At 35.4% G+C, this 15,052-nt stretch overlaps 4 protein-coding genes and 1 long non-coding RNA gene across 10 annotated transcripts; 2 read left to right on the top strand and 3 right to left on the bottom strand.

Moving 5' to 3' along the window:
• Nucleotides 1-1,246: 1,246 nt before the first annotated feature.
• Nucleotides 1,247-4,275, bottom strand: AT4G19160 (transglutaminase family protein). 4 transcript variants are annotated; one of them, NM_202844.2, is made up of 9 exons: nt 3,929-4,163; nt 3,572-3,638; nt 3,328-3,484; nt 3,138-3,215; nt 2,555-2,918; nt 2,197-2,474; nt 1,981-2,099; nt 1,804-1,896; nt 1,320-1,671 (listed from the first exon to the last, which is right to left on the bottom strand). In NM_202844.2, exons 1-9 carry the CDS (start codon nt 3,936-3,938, stop codon nt 1,512-1,514), a joined length of 1,326 nt encoding a protein of 441 aa, NP_974573.2. In that variant the 5' UTR covers nt 3,939-4,163; the 3' UTR covers nt 1,320-1,511. The 4 variants fall into 4 exon arrangements, with proteins under 4 accessions (NP_567578.1, NP_974572.1, NP_001329835.1 ...); NM_118035.2 differs by having other exon boundaries at nt 1,247-1,668; nt 3,112-3,215; nt 3,572-4,275; NM_202843.3 differs by having other exon boundaries at nt 1,247-1,668; nt 3,572-4,275.
• A 4,441-nt stretch (nt 4,276-8,716) lies between these two features.
• Nucleotides 8,717-10,128, top strand: AT4G19150 (Ankyrin repeat family protein). Of its 2 annotated transcripts, NM_118034.3 has the most exons (2): nt 8,717-8,939; nt 9,308-10,128. In NM_118034.3, the coding sequence occupies exons 1-2, from the start codon at nt 8,782-8,784 to the stop codon at nt 9,879-9,881; spliced, it is 732 nt and encodes a 243-aa protein (NP_193650.2). In that variant the 5' UTR covers nt 8,717-8,781; the 3' UTR covers nt 9,882-10,128. The 2 variants fall into 2 exon arrangements, with proteins under 2 accessions (NP_193650.2, NP_001119012.1); NM_001125540.1 differs by having other exon boundaries at nt 8,733-10,060.
• AT4G06875 lies at nt 8,916-9,331 on the bottom strand. Its single transcript, NR_142050.1, has one exon. It is a non-coding gene; the product is annotated as an other RNA (long non-coding RNA).
• On the bottom strand, nt 10,069-11,795 carry AT4G19140 (exopolysaccharide production negative regulator). Its single transcript, NM_118033.3, has 5 exons — nt 11,401-11,795; nt 11,097-11,227; nt 10,885-11,010; nt 10,673-10,800; nt 10,069-10,481 (listed from the first exon to the last, which is right to left on the bottom strand). Exons 1-5 carry the CDS (start codon nt 11,627-11,629, stop codon nt 10,184-10,186), a joined length of 912 nt encoding a protein of 303 aa, NP_567577.1. The 5' UTR covers nt 11,630-11,795; the 3' UTR covers nt 10,069-10,183.
• Nucleotides 11,796-12,129: 334 nt separating this feature from the next.
• On the top strand, nt 12,130-15,052 carry AT4G19130 (Replication factor-A protein 1-like protein; the record flags this gene model as incomplete). 2 transcript variants are annotated; one of them, NM_001341326.1, is made up of 2 exons in its annotated part: nt 12,130-12,650; nt 12,771-15,052. In NM_001341326.1, the coding sequence occupies 2 exons, from the start codon at nt 12,364-12,366 to the stop codon at nt 14,839-14,841; spliced, it is 2,358 nt and encodes a 785-aa protein (NP_001328660.1). In that variant the 3' UTR covers nt 14,842-15,052. The 2 variants fall into 2 exon arrangements, with proteins under 2 accessions (NP_001328660.1, NP_567576.2); NM_118032.2 differs by having other exon boundaries at nt 12,367-12,650; nt 12,771-14,982.

Below are 15,052 nucleotides of genomic sequence, written 5' to 3'. Positions count from 1 at the left end.
TGGTTTCTTTGAGCCACTACAGTATTATAAAGTTGTTGAAAAGGAAAAAAACTATGATAATCATAAAAGTATTTTATTAAATTTGATAGTTTTTTTTGGGTCAAATTGTTAGTCAATATATTTTAAAATTTTGTTAAATGTTATGTTTCTTACATTTCTTCTTTGGTAAAAACATATTTGACTCCTTTTCAAGACCGTGTACGGGGCATTCTAGCTACTAATGATTTAGCGATAACAACAAAAATGTTTATAAAAAAAACAAAAAAAAACAACAACGTGAAATGGGAATCTTGGTCTGTAGTTGTTGATATAAAAGTAAACTCGATTAGGTATACGAGTCTACGAGTGACATTGGTCGAAATTTCAGCACCCACAAATGTGGAAACTATAACATGTTGGATAGAAAGAATAAAGTTTATTACACCAACAATCGTGATTGTGAGAAGGATACAAAACTACTGATACCAAACTGTAATGTCGCATTATACTAAAGGAGGAATAAAACATGTAGTCGTTATTTTCGGTCACTTGGGTCGGGGAAATTTTTGTTTTTTGTATATATATATATATATATATGACTACTATTCTTGACTACAAATTTAATTTTTAAAAACTTAAGTTTGATTGATAACCTTTACAAGTCAAGGGAATGGATCATGGATGGTTCAGAGTTCAAAGTGCAAAATCATCAAAAATATGAAAGATAGAATGACATGTAATGGTACAAGTGTTGCATATTTGATAATTGATATTGCCACTCTTTGGGGTTATGCATGCACAATTCACATGTTTATGTGTTGTTCCTACGTTGTAGTTTTCTAGATAATATCGAACTCTTTACTACTTCTATTTTTCAAGCTAAACTAATACAAACTTATCTATTGAAATTAAGTTTATATGATTTAAGTCGATTGATTAAACTGTAACTGTAATTTTTTCTTCTTTCTTTATCTTAAAGTCCCAGCCAATCCTCTAAGCAAAATTTAGCAAAAAAATCAAAAAACAAATCCTCTAAGCTTTTTTTTTTTTTTTGGTAGGGACCAATCTTCTTTAGCTTTTAAACAGACAGGACCAAAGTTAAAAGAGTAGAATTGAGCAAGATTATCGTGTTTGGATAATTGAATGCGATCGGGGCTTACTTTTTCGGTTTGAACCAAAGTAAAACTGAAAAATCATTTCTAAAAATCCAAATCTCATTCGGTTACTTGGTTCTTAGCAAGTACACTTGTCAGTTGTCACTAAACCATGATCGAATCGGCTCGTCTTATATAAGCTTAAGCTGTTGAGGCCCAAATAGATAAAACCTTGAAATATGGATTCACGGGAAACTCAAAATTTAGCTGGAGGCCCAAATCCATTAGATCTGATTAGAAAACAACAGTAGTAGTCTAGTAGAGTTACAACAAACAACAAAAGCTCCATGTCTCCTACTACAAAGGTTCTTCAAACACACAACAGAGAAAGAAAGAGAGTGAATTTACAAGTGGAGTAGAGAGAGAGAGAGAGAGAAGTCAAGGAACGGTCAAGCGATCAGAACCAAGAGGCTTCAATGAAGATATGAGACGAAGGAGATGAAGTCTTTCTACAAATGGCTCCAACACAGCTTCTTCTTCAGGAGGAGCAAATGCCATACATATGCTCAGCTCTTGTACCGCCTCTCCATATTGCCTGCTCCACAATAAACCATATCTCAACAATTCAAGATTTTCTATTTGATCAAACTAAACAGACCAATACTCACAGAACCGGGACAAGCAACAAAGAACCACTTAATGTAAGGATTTAAATCTAAGTTTACTGTACCTGTCGTAGTACAGCATCATACCAAGGTCTCTGCGAAGTGCCCAGTTATGAGGTTGCAAAATCAACAACCTTTCTGCAGCCGCAATAGCCAACCTTCGATCAGCAGAAACCGAATGTGAGGCAGAGAATAATACTAAAGGGTTTATAAGATCTTTGTTTTTTGAAAAACGTTTTTACCTAAGATCTTGAGGCCGCAACAATGGGAAATTAGAACTACTGATGTTGTTAAGTTGACTAAGAGGAGAAGTCAGCATAAGTCCATGGGATGACTTAGAAGCACGTCTCCAGTGAAGCCTCTGAAAATGATCAAAAGGCACAATATATAATTTCTTTCAATATGAAATCTTTTGGAGTCAATGATTTGTAGTTTAGTTATAAGTGATAAGGGCTTACAATCAAATTGGCTAGAGCAATCCCTATAATGTCTCTGTTTGTTGCCATGTCGAGGTCTTGAAGTGATTTTGCAGTTAAGTCTGATGCCATTGATCCAGGATCATCAACACACCTTCCATTGACAATAGAGAACAAGCTCTGTCCTGAAGTTGCTTTAAAGAGTTCCTCAGGATACTCCGTTTTAGGCCAAATCAGAAAATCTTCCCCAACTGGAGATCCAACAATTGGTACATTCAGGCGCTTACAAACTTCAATGTATATTACACTAATCAGAAACGCTGCACATGGAAGAAAACAAAATTCATTAAAGATTAGAGACAAAAATGATTACTGAGAAAGCTTAAAGAAAGACTCTTACCAGTGCTGCATCTACAGTTAAGTACAGAGTGAAGGTAGGAATTCTCCGGGTCTAAAGTAATAGATGTCCTCTTGAAGCCTCTCAGATCGAAGAGAACTGTATTTACAGCTTCAAGAACTTGAACCAAGTGACAGCCGATATCTCGTGAGACTAACTCTGCCTCTACTTCTTTGGAAATTGCATCTATTTCACTCACCCACTCAGATATACTCTTTCCATCTAACTGCAATAGCTCCTCAGAGTCTGTCTCACTCGGATCAGACTGATCTTGTACACTTTCCCTCTCCTTCATGAGTGACTGAGCATCCCTCTCTCGGTTAACAGCCAAGAAGGCTTCATCTTCAGCAGCAATGTAGAAGAGAACCTGTGAGTCCATTTTCCACAAGTATATTAGCGAAAGCTTCAATGATATATGACATAAATGAAAACTTCACCAAATGTGTTTTATTACCAAAAGCATCAGTCATCAGACCTAATAATAGAAACTCTCTAAGAGTCATAGTCATAACATGTTGAATAATGGTGTGAAGCAAGTCACCAAGAGTCAGAGATTATACCTTAACAAGAGAAATTTCTTATATACCTTTGCAATCGAAATTTCACTGTCTTTCGATTGGATAGAGATCTCTCGAGCAAACATTTGCCTGGCTGACTTAGTAACCTGTAAATGAAGTAAATCAAGAAACAGCAACATGAGAAAACCTTAAGAAAACCAAAACAACAATCATGAATTCAGATTTAGGGAAGAATCATTATGGATTACAAATTTGAACCTCTTTGTAATTTTTGGGTCTTGATGAGTCTTTAGTATGCTGACTGCGAAAGAGAGGGTAAGCAGAAGCAGAGGCAGTCTTCTTCCGAGGAAAAGGGATCTTCTTTTCAATTCCAGTCCAAGAACAACCACGACGAAGACGTTGATCATTATCATACCTGAGGATCGTCAAAGAACACAAACCTCAGAAATATCTACCACAAAGTACATGAACTTAAGATAAGTGACTAGATTGAGTAAATCACCTGAGAATAGTATGATGACCAAATCCAACAAATCTGGACACTGGTGAAGAAGCCATAGTCACCATAGCTGAAGAAGGAGGACCCAAAAGAGCAAGCGAAGATGATGCACACAACATTGTTTTTTTGTTTTTTTGTGAAGAAACAGAGATTTTTGGGAGAAATTCGTTTCAAGATTTGGAAGAGAATTTGAAGTTTATAAACATCGAATCGAGAAATACGAAGAATCTTCAGAAGAAGGTATAGGAATACAATTGAAAGTGATGGAGATGGCGTCTGGATAATCACTTCCAGCTAAAGAATAATCGGAAAATCTAACAGGAGAAAAGCAATTGCAACATAAGTAGAATCGAGATTTACCCAATTCCATAGCAAGCAAGCAATGATAGAAAAATGGATGCTTTCTTTCTCTCTGATTCAACAACGAATCTTCTTAAACCAAGAAAGTCCAGAGGATTCTCGAGAAAACAGAGGAGGAAGAGAAAGGTTGGAGCATTGTTGGTTCTGAGTTGAGATTCGATGTGGGTTTTAAGAGAAGAAATCTAGGGTTTTTATATCTGAGTAGTTCTCTTCTCTCTCTCTTATTCTTCAATGGCGGATTTGGTAAAAGGAAGATACAAGGTGTTTTAAAAGGACTGATGACGACACTTGTTGCAGAGTTAAGCCAATTTAATTAAGTGAAAATATGAAAAATGGTCTTTTATTTTTATTAATTCTTCAAAAATTTCCTAAAAAAAGTTTTTTTTTTCCTTAAAGATTATTTTTGCCTCCTTTTTGTGTTAATATATTTTTGGAAAGCAACATAAAACAACTGAAAAAAAAACTTTAAAAAATTACTTGTTATACCACAATTTTCATATTTTTATAATACAAATGATATGGAATAATCTGTTTACTTATTACGTCACTTACAAAATATCTAACCTTAGTTACATATTAACAAATTTCCCTATTCATGTTTTCTGTAACTTAAAGTTCCAGTAAAACGCCAAACGCAGAAAAAAAAAATGAAAAACAACAATAATAAGTGATTTACAAACAAATGAAAAAAATGCAAAAATAAAGCGAGAATCACGAGAACACTTATCATATGGTAGGCATGAAACAAGCCATATCATAGTAGAAACATCCAAAACTTCACTGACAAATTGTAGACATGTTCATTTTAATTCCTCTTTTTCCGTAGTGCATGTTGCGTTTCGAGCTTTGTTCCTTATTTTCATGTTTTGTTGATTAAGTAATTTATGTTGATGATAAAGTAGCGTTAATATTGAAAAGAATGTTATAGTCGCATCTTTTGGAGTATATCTTTATTTGTCTTTGCATCCAAAAGATGCGATTATGCGAATCACTTTGTCGATCAGCCAAGGCCAAGCATAGACAACAAAGCTAAACTGTAAGAAGCAATTTTCTCAAACAGTCAAACCAACCCAAAGAGGACTAGTTCAATTTTGGTAGCCAAAGTTTTATATCATTTATATTATTTTTGAAAATTATATTTAGATAAATTAGTTTACCAATCTATTAAATAATTTCTTAATTTTTCTTCAATTATTAAACAAAACAACTTTTTAACTATTTTATAAGTTAATTCATTTGGCCATATCATAAATCATCATTAAATTCTACTTAACATTATTTTATTTATATTCTACTAAATCACCATAATTGATTTTATTTTTATGGTATTAGTTTTACACGTCACTAAATACTAATATATCTTAAGTTGGGTCCGGTAATTTTCTTAGATTCCTCAAAGCCGAACCTACAAGATATATTTTTTTTTTGTCAAAGAACAAGATATTTAGACTACTAGGAATTTGGAAGCACTAATATAATTGAAAGATAATTTTGATTATGTTGATAACTTTTATGTGGATCTGAATTTGATACATTGATTTTGGAGGTTCACGCAATTTTATAAAACTCAATTACTCCATTATTTTTCCAGAACATAAGCATATATTCCCGCAGATCCCATGTATAAAGAAAACTGGATAATGTTGCTCCTTGTCTTAATTATATTTTACGAGTGCTATATATTTTAGTTTGTCTACTCAATTTTAATATTTCTTAAGTGGTTTCCTTTAATAAGATTCGATTCTGATAGACGAATCTTATGAAAATTACATGAAACGATTTAAGATAAACCAATAATAGTTTTTTTGCCTCTTTTTAATTTACTCGTAAGTGGATGGTATATATGCTCATCCACAACGATTGGTAGGAACACGGCACAATCATCATTGGCACTTGAATATTGGCATATCTATGCACTTATGCAGTACGTATTGAATTCCAACAAGTATGCATATAAAATGAATTTCACGCAATAACGTTACTATACAACCACGTGAATAACACACATATGATCCATTAATAAATAATTATGTTACGTTTTGAATAAATGTTTTCTCTTACTTAATCAAATCCATATAATCGTACTAATTATTTACAAATACATGCTGTAGATTATATTTTGGTGCTCAAATGGCTTTTAGCTAATTATCATAGAATGATTTTTTTTCTTTTCAGTCATTTTTATCATGGTTGGCCATTGTGATATTATTTTTTTTGGCAAAACAATTAATCATCCATTAAACTAAGAAATTTAGGTCTTCCTTGTGGAAAAACAATAGAGAAATCCAAAAGTTAGGTGGGAGAAGAGAAAATCTTGTGCTTTTCAGTTTTACCTTTTTATCAAGGCAATCGAGTCATAATACATTATTAGTTTTAGTAGACTTGATTAAAATAAAGAAGAACTTAAGCGGGGATTATCAACATAATTTGAAGATTAGGTTAAACTTATGCTAAAAAAATCAATCGTAAATTATCTTGACTTAATTACGTTATTAAGTGACGTTAAAATGGGAATATTAGTATTGGGATCATGACGTTTGATTAAAACAAAGCATCAACTTGAAAGGAGTGCTTGTTTTATTCTAACCCCATGACGATGGCTGATTGACTATATAATATTCAATGTTTATTTTCAGTAAGTTTTTAAAATGCTTTAATATCCATCCCAATATATTTGTGGAAACGTAGGGCTCCCTATCCGTATAGAATTGGCTACAATATATCCAATAACCCCATTATCCATGTATCGATTTGTTTTGTCAATTTATATGTTTTGTTCTTGACCTTTTGATTGGAGTTTATATTATTTTTTCATATACAGAAGGCCATAATTGGAAGGATAACACGTATGTATGACTATGATGAATTTGGCTGGTTGTGAATTTGAGATTTGCAGTATTATAATTAATAACAGGCCTGCATAAATGATAACTGTAAAAATAATTTATGGGTCAAAACAGAAATGTAAAAATAAACACTATGTTCAAACTGATTGTGATATTAAACTTTATTGGTTTAGAAATTCTTTAGAGGTTTATAATTTGATTATATGATAAAATAGTCCAAGATTTTTCCTTCAAAATCACATGTAAAACTATAATATGTTGTTTTGCTCACTGAATACAATTATTTGATGAACCGGGATTTAAATGATAATATCGAAATAACACACAAAATATATTATCGTCAATAGAATTTATAACGAGCAAGATGTTTCGAATATATATAATTTTAGTATGGATCAATCATATGATATCACCACGCTACGCAGGACGCATAACTTCAATTATGTGCAAGTTGCTTGCTGTTTAATATTGTATATATTGGAAAGACAAAATGTTTTCTGTTTTTATATAGTCTGATCTGAAATCTTGGAATGGTGTAAAAAGCGATAAATATTGATTGAGGAACCTTCCCATGAAGATTGGACTTATTTATATATATATTCAAAGGTGGCAATCTCATCCCTTTATCCTTCGGCTTACCTAATCTTTTTGTCCCATGAATTGCATCACATTCCATGGATATATTGATAATTTATCATATTTTTATTTTTCTCATATTTTCATTCTATTTTTTTATTACTTTTTCTGCGATTCATTCAAAATATATTTGTTCACACCGTCTTGGTCACAAATAAAACCCTCGGATAAATTTGTTTTTATACAATATAACTAGTTTACTACATAAAAAAATATATGTCATCATGCACTCTTATTAAATGATTGACCAAAATTATCTTTGATTTCACATTAGGCATGACTCACGAAGTTTCAGTTTCCTGATATTATATGTTTTGTTAGATTGTCGATGTAAATTTATAAAAAGTACTATGAATCAACTTGAGTTACGTTGTTACTTGCAACAACAAGTACATCAAATTAATTTAATCGATCGACTTTATGAAAAATAAAAGTAATAATTAATCTATTACAATTGGAAAGAACGAAAAGATAGACAGTATAGCAATATACAACATCCGACTAGCTCTCGATCTTGTCTGTATTATCGATACGTAAACGAGTGGTCTTTCTACGGTATTACCTTTGCACATAAACATTTGGTTTCTTTATCAATGAATTTAACATTTATAAGAAAATTAATTATCCATTTATGAAATTGTCATATTTACCTCCGACAGATGTTGTATTCGAACAGATCAGTCAAAATGCATCGTCCGAAACCAATTGGAATTTATAAGTATTAAATAATGATAATAAAAAGCCATGACTAATTAATTTATTTATAACTATATATATAAGAAAAGTAGACACGAGTGTACTCTCTTCGTTTGCCACCATTGCATGAATACATCCTAAAAGACAATTCTAATGTGATATTTGACTTATTTATAACTGGCCTATAGAGGTTTTAAAAGACAATTTTTTCTTATGCTAACAACATGCATTATGCATATTTATATTTACAAGGTGATGTATTAAAAATACTAGGACCAACTAAACTATGGGAAACTAAATGTAGTAATTTGTAAGCTATAAATTGTATGATTTTTTCACATTTTTATTTGAAAAACTGTGTGTTTGGTGGATAATTTTATGAACTATGAAGTAACCATTTTTTAAGTAACATTATCATTTACTTTTGCTTTTACCATTTTGACCGTTTTCAACTCGTAAGAACTCGCTAACCATACGTTATTAATTTTATAATTTATAACCGGGAACGGTCCGCTGAGAATGAGATGATTCGCCTAATTTGGGCTTAGTTTGGGCTTAAGCTCAAAATTTCTGCAATTAAAACCGACCCGTTTAGACCACCCGAACCGCCATAATCACTGGTACGAATTCAGCTGAATAGAGAGAGACGGCGAAGGAGCTCTGAAGGAAACAAAAATGGCAGGCAGAAGCGGCGGCGGAAGAGGAGGAGGAGGAGGAGGAGCATCGGCTGATCTTCACTCCGCGGCAAGATCCGGTGATTTAGCAGCAGTTCAATCTATTATCAGCTCTAATCCTTTGGCTGTTAATTCTAGGGATAAGCATTCTCGGACTCCGTATCCTTTCTTCTCGCAAAATCAATCTTCTTCGATTTTAGTTTCTGCTTGATCATGAAATTTAAATTCTCTCGACTCGCTTTTCTCTGTTTGACTACAAATTTTCCGATGTTTGCTGAATGTAATTTGCTACGGCCTTAATTAGGGTTCTTAAAACCTTAGTATCAGCTTATACAACTTTATTCAATGCTAAACATTATTTCTAGGTTTTACATTTTGATTCGTCACACTTGATTTGGTTGCTAGGAGAATGATGGTTTGTAGATTACAGCTAGAGCAATGATAGATCTGATCTACTTTACGTGTTCATTGCAGTCTTTTGTTGTTCATTTTTTTGTCCTTAACATCATGATCTCTTGGGGAAATAGACTACATTTAGCAGCATGGGCAGGGCACAACGAGGTAGTGAGCTACTTATGCAAGAACAAAGCTGATGTTGGTGCTGCAGCAGGAGATGACATGGGTGCGATTCACTTTGCTTCTCAAAAGGGGCATTTGGAAGTTGTGAGAACTTTATTATCTGCCGGTGGTTCTGTGAAGTCTATCACTCGCAAGGGACTCACTCCTCTTCACTACGCTGCTCAAGGTTCTCACTTTGAAATCGTCAAGTACTTGGTTAAGAAAGGAGCAAGCGTCAGAGCTACGACTAAGGCTGGGAAGAGTCCAGCTGATGTTGCGGGTAATGCAGAAACGCAAAATTTCCTTGAAGAATGTGAAGAGCAAGCAAGGAAAGCTAAGGTGAACAATGAGAAAAAGACGGAAATAGTGAAACCAGAGAGTTGTAGCAATGAAGGAGATGTCAAGGATCTGAAAAGAAAGGACTCTGAGGATGGAAACGAGGGTGAGGAAGAAGAAGCTTCTTCGAAACCGAAAAAGCCAAAAGTTGCTCTTTCTCATCTTCAGGACATTGACGACACAGAAGCTGATCAAGAAGAAGAGTAACTCTTCTATTCCATCAGAAGTTTCTTAACAAGAGTTGTAAGATCCTCCATCATATGAGATAGGTCGTAGTTCACCAAAACTTTTGTTCGTTTCCGAGATCCGTAAAAGCCTGTAGAAGAATCCATCACTTTGCATTTTAGAATTGGTTGGTAAAACAGATTGTTTTTAGCTGTCAAATCAATCCTCAAACTTTAAAGCTGTTTCTCTGTATTGCTTTCTTTTTCTGTAAATGATTTAAGATTACATCACACAACTGTCTACGAATCATTACATACTCACTGACTCTCAAGTAATGTTTTTTCCTAAGCATTTGGAAAAAGAATTTTTAAGTATTGTGTAGCCATCCATCCGAGAACCGAGAAGTAAACAAGAAGCAAACATGCACGTTTCACTTGTACCAATATATTCACCTTAGAAAACTGTCTCTTAACTGAACAACAAGCTTGAGGGAACCAAGATTTTGCATGTCTTAAGATCCTTATGATGAAGACTGTGATTATGGAAGTTGCGAAGCCAGAGACAATGCCAGCGATCACATCATATTTCCAGTACTTTGGTGTTGATTCTCCATTAAGCCATGACTGTAAAAGTTTAGAGATTCTGAAAAAAAACCAATGAAAGAGGATCAATTCTGTAAAAAAACAATGCCAGGACAAGGCAAGACTGAGAAACTAAACAGATGATAGAACATTCGTATATCACTTCGACCTCAATCATTGTGCTATTACAGTTTGTATGTGTTTAGTTATAATGAAAAATGTATAATAATGAGAGAAAACAGAAGAACTTACACAATAGAGTATTGCTTAGCAATGTCAGTGAAAGAAAGATCATCTGCTTGGCAACCGAAAAAGCTATCCCGATAAAGCTTTATCTTTGGAATCCCTAATGTGTACCAGCAATCGTAAGTCTCATTAACCTGGACAAACAAAAACATATTGCGATTCAGAACAGTAAACAAACTGATATCAAGTCCGAGAGTCAATATAGTCAAAAAACTTACCTTGAAGTTATCTTTGGTAAGTAATGCAGCACCAAAGTTAGGTCTGCACTCAGGAGGAAGAGCTTCATTTGGTGCTTCTGAAAACGCTAACCGTGTTTGACCCATTAAGTTATCTTTATACTCTACCTGTGAATACGATATACAATGGAGTTAGTAAATTGCTCTAGTTTGAAAAACAAAAGACAGAAAATTGCTGTAAAATAGCTCACAACCTTGAAGACAGAAGCCCAGTAGTAATCATAACGACATCTGAATTTATCTCTCTCAAAAGGGTAAAACACATGTTGTGCTTTGACGTTCAATAGTCCAATGCCACACACTTTAGAAGACCTAAGATCAACAGCTACATCACAATTCGGTAAAAAACCAACATCAGTTTCTTTATCAAAACCCCCAAAATCATTGTGAAGACTTTCCATTTCAATCATTAGAAGTGAGATCATTTAACACAAGAAACCTATCAATTTCTGCAATCAATTGATGATAAAGTAAATAGAATCAAAGCTTTAAACTTACAGCTGGAAACAATTTTGCAGCGAGAATGAAGAGAAGCAGAAGCAGATGAAGAAGAATAAACCCACAATTCACCGATGAAAATCACTAAGATTCCTAATAGAAACGACAAGACGACGAAGCTAATGATCGAGAAAACTATCACTGTACGGAATCGCAAAGCTAACGAAGAGAAAACCCTCTTTTGCTTCTTTGTAGTCGTTACCGACGACGTCGTTTCTTCGGAATCCATTTACACTTTCTTCTCCGGTGACGGTGAGTGAGTTTTACTCAGAACAACAATTCGAAGAATCCATTTCTCACGGTGATCAAAACGACGGACGCCGGGACATCAAATCTTACCGATTATCAATTTTTTTCTTTCAATTGCGCCTTTTTTTTTTTTCCCTTCCGCGTTGAGTCTTTGACTATGATGCGAGTGTGTTAAATGCAATTACAACAAAAAATAATAATAAAATAATTTTTTCGGACAGGGTTGATCAATGTGAATGTGATGGAGAGAGATTGCTGACTCAGCAGTACACTTGCCACGTCTTCCACGTAATATGTTCGTTTACTTGCCATTTTGGGCCTTCAAATGGGCCTATATATGTGCTTTGAGCCTTACCAGTCTACATCTTAACGAAGCTTGTAAGGGAATTTTGTGAAGGGGTAGATCCGTAATAACACCAAATCGTGGCTCGATTGTGATTTCCAAATTCTTGAAACCCTCCTTCTTTAGTTTCCCTCTCAAAGGGAGCGTAAAGTTTCCACCTTTCACTCTAGGGGCTAATCTCAAATCCTTCATCTTCTTCAACCTCTGGTCTCTGTCAATTCAAACAAATCGTTTTTCGTCTCCTCAATTTTGAATTCATTTATAAAGATTTCACCCTTTTCCTCCTCGAATCTCGAATTGCTTCTACTGATTATCCAAATTTTCTTGAGGTTTGTAACGCTTTTGAATTTGGGTTTTAGTGTCAATCTGTAATGATGGAGGTAAGTTTGACGGCGGGAGCAATCGGGAAGATAATGAATGGAGAAGTGACGACTGAAGCAGATATGATTCCGGTGTTGCAAGTGACGGATTTGAAGCAGATTATGGCTCAACAAGATCCAACAAGAGAGAGGTTTAGGATGGTGTTATCTGATGGGACATACTTGCATCAAGGAATGCTAGGAACTGATCTCAACAATCTTGTCAAAGAAGGGACTCTTCAACCCGGTTCTATTGTTAGACTTACTCGTTTCGTCGGTGATGTCATCAAGGGTCGAAGGTAATTGGTTGTGAACATGATTTTGAAGTTTGGATATATAGCCAATGATAGTTGCTTCATGTTAGAGACTACATTACCAAAATTTCACATAATCTTATAAAGTTTTGTTTTTGATGCCAGGATTGTTATTGTTCCGCAACTGGAGGTGTTAAAACAGATTTCTGATATTATCGGGCATCCTGTTCCAGGAGGAAAGCATAATGATCAACGTGGAGCAGATTCTGGTATTAAGTTTAATACAACTGAGCAACAAGGTAGTGGTATCCGTCAAGTAAACAATATCGAGCCAGGGAGAAGTAATGCAGCTATTTCACCTCAGGTTGGTGGTACTGGTTCTAGTGTTCCTGCATCAACAACACCTTCCACTCGGGCATACAGCAATCCGTCTTCAGGTAATGGAGTCACTAGGCAGGACTATGCTCGTGATCCTCCAACAAGTTATCCTCATCAGCCTCAACCACCACCACCGATGTATGCAAACAGGGGACCAGTGGCTAGGAATGAAGCACCTCCTAAGATAATTCCAGTTAATGCTCTTAGTCCATATTCAGGTAGGTGGACCATCAAGGCCAGAGTCACGAATAAAGCAGCACTTAAGCAATACAGTAATCCCCGTGGGGAAGGGAAAGTGTTCAACTTTGATCTTCTTGATGCTGATGGCGGAGAAATACGTGTTACTTGTTTTAACGCTGTGGCTGATCAATTCTATGACCAGATTGTTGTTGGTAATCTTTATCTTATCTCGAGGGGAAGTTTGCGGCCTGCACAAAAGAACTTTAATCATCTTCGAAATGATTACGAGATCATGCTGGATAATGCATCAACTATAAAACAATGCTATGAAGAGGATGCTGCAATTCCGCGCCATCAGTTCCATTTCCGTACCATTGGGGATATTGAGAGCATGGAGAATAACTGCATCGTTGATGTAATTGGTATTGTGTCATCTATCAGTCCTACTGTAACAATAACGAGGAAAAACGGAACTGCAACACCGAAAAGATCACTTCAGTTGAAGGATATGTCAGGCCGAAGTGTTGAGGTAACTATGTGGGGTGACTTCTGCAATGCAGAAGGACAAAGGCTGCAAAGTCTTTGTGATTCTGGTGTGTTTCCGGTTCTTGCTGTTAAGGCGGGCAGGATTAGTGAATTTAATGGAAAGACAGTGAGCACCATTGGATCAAGTCAGCTGTTCATTGACCCAGATTTTGTTGAAGCTGAGAAACTGAAGAACTGGTTTGAGAGAGAAGGAAAGAGTGTCCCTTGTATCTCCTTATCTCGGGAGTTTTCCGGCAGTGGCAAAGTAGATGTTCGTAAGACAATATCTCAAATTAAAGATGAGAAACTAGGAACCTCCGAAAAACCAGACTGGATCACAGTCAGTGCCACAATTTTATACTTGAAGTTTGATAACTTCTGCTACACAGCTTGTCCTATCATGAACGGTGATCGTCCATGCAGCAAAAAGGTAACAGACAATGGAGATGGGACATGGCGGTGCGAAAAGTGTGATAAAAGCGTTGATGAATGTGACTACAGGTATATACTGCAGCTTCAGATACAGGACCATACAGATCTTACTTGCGTCACAGCATTCCAGGAGGCTGGTGAAGAGATAATGGGCATATCTGCTAAAGATTTGTATTATGTGAAGAATGAACACAAGGATGAGGAAAAATTCGAAGATATCATCCGTAAGGTTGCTTTTACCAAGTACAACTTCAAGCTGAAGGTAAAAGAAGAAACATTCAGCGACGAACAGCGTGTGAAAGCAACAGTTGTGAAAGTGGACAAGCTAAACTATTCAGCAGATACCAGGACTATGTTAGGTGCTATGGATAAACTCAGGACCAGAGATGCAAATTCTCTTCCCATTAACCCAGAAGGATCCGATTACAATGCTGATGTGGTTAATACTGGTATAGGAAGCTCAGGAACCAGAGATCCCTCATCGGTCCAAAGAAGGGATTTCGGTTTACATGCGCATCAATCGGGTCAATCTGGGAATCACTATAGTGGTGGTGGTGCTACTACTAGCTGCAATGTCTGTGGAAACAGTGGTCATGTTTCTGCAAAGTGTCCAGGCGCTACTAAGCCGCAAGAGCAAGGGCAGTACATGGGTGGCTCTTACAGAGGCACGACGGGGAGTTATGGAGGAGGACTACCGAGACAACATGTTGGAAGCTACTGAGAGTCATAATCATCATCATCTGATGATGCTCTCACTCTTTTTTTTTGTAGACTTTTGTTTTGGTAGAATTAACTAATGCCAAACTTTTCTGAAGTCTTTTAAGGTTATTTAAGCATATTAGGTTCTCTTGTTTGGTTTCTTGAAAATATCAAACTCGTTTTGTGATATCTTTTTTTAAAAGTTTTTAGTGAAGAATGCCTTTTTCTCTCAA

Source organism: Arabidopsis thaliana, chromosome 4 (assembly GCF_000001735.4).
Source record: "Arabidopsis thaliana chromosome 4, partial sequence".
Taxonomy (NCBI): domain Eukaryota; kingdom Viridiplantae; phylum Streptophyta; class Magnoliopsida; order Brassicales; family Brassicaceae; genus Arabidopsis; species Arabidopsis thaliana.
Note: the sequence above shows the minus strand (reverse complement) of the source record. Positions and strands in the feature narration are given on the sequence as shown.

Excerpts from the sequence above, each read along its gene's own strand:
- AT4G19140 (NM_118033.3), bottom strand. The coding sequence starts at position 11,629 with ATGGATTCCGAAGAAACGACGTCGTCGGTAACGACTACAAAGAAGCAA. Across the intron at positions 11,228-11,400 it reads CTGCAAAATTGTTTCCAGCT|CTGTTGATCTTAGGTCTTCT; the intron begins GTAAGTTTAAAG and ends ATTGTGATGTAG. Across the intron at positions 10,482-10,672 it reads GCTAAGCAATACTCTATTGT|AATCTCTAAACTTTTACAGT; the intron begins GTAAGTTCTTCT and ends GTTTTTTTTCAG.
- AT4G19160 (NM_202843.3), bottom strand. The coding sequence starts at position 3,687 with ATGTTGTGTGCATCATCTTCGCTTGCTCTTTTGGGTCCTCCTTCTTCA. Across the intron at positions 2,919-3,137 it reads GTGAAATTTCGATTGCAAAG|GTTCTCTTCTACATTGCTGC; the intron begins GTATATAAGAAA and ends ATGGACTCACAG. Across the intron at positions 1,669-1,803 it reads ATGATGCTGTACTACGACAG|GCAATATGGAGAGGCGGTAC; the intron begins GTACAGTAAACT and ends ATTGTGGAGCAG.
- AT4G19150 (NM_118034.3), top strand. The coding sequence starts at position 8,782 with ATGGCAGGCAGAAGCGGCGGCGGAAGAGGAGGAGGAGGAGGAGGAGCA. Across the intron at positions 8,940-9,307 it reads GATAAGCATTCTCGGACTCC|ACTACATTTAGCAGCATGGG; the intron begins GTATCCTTTCTT and ends TTGGGGAAATAG.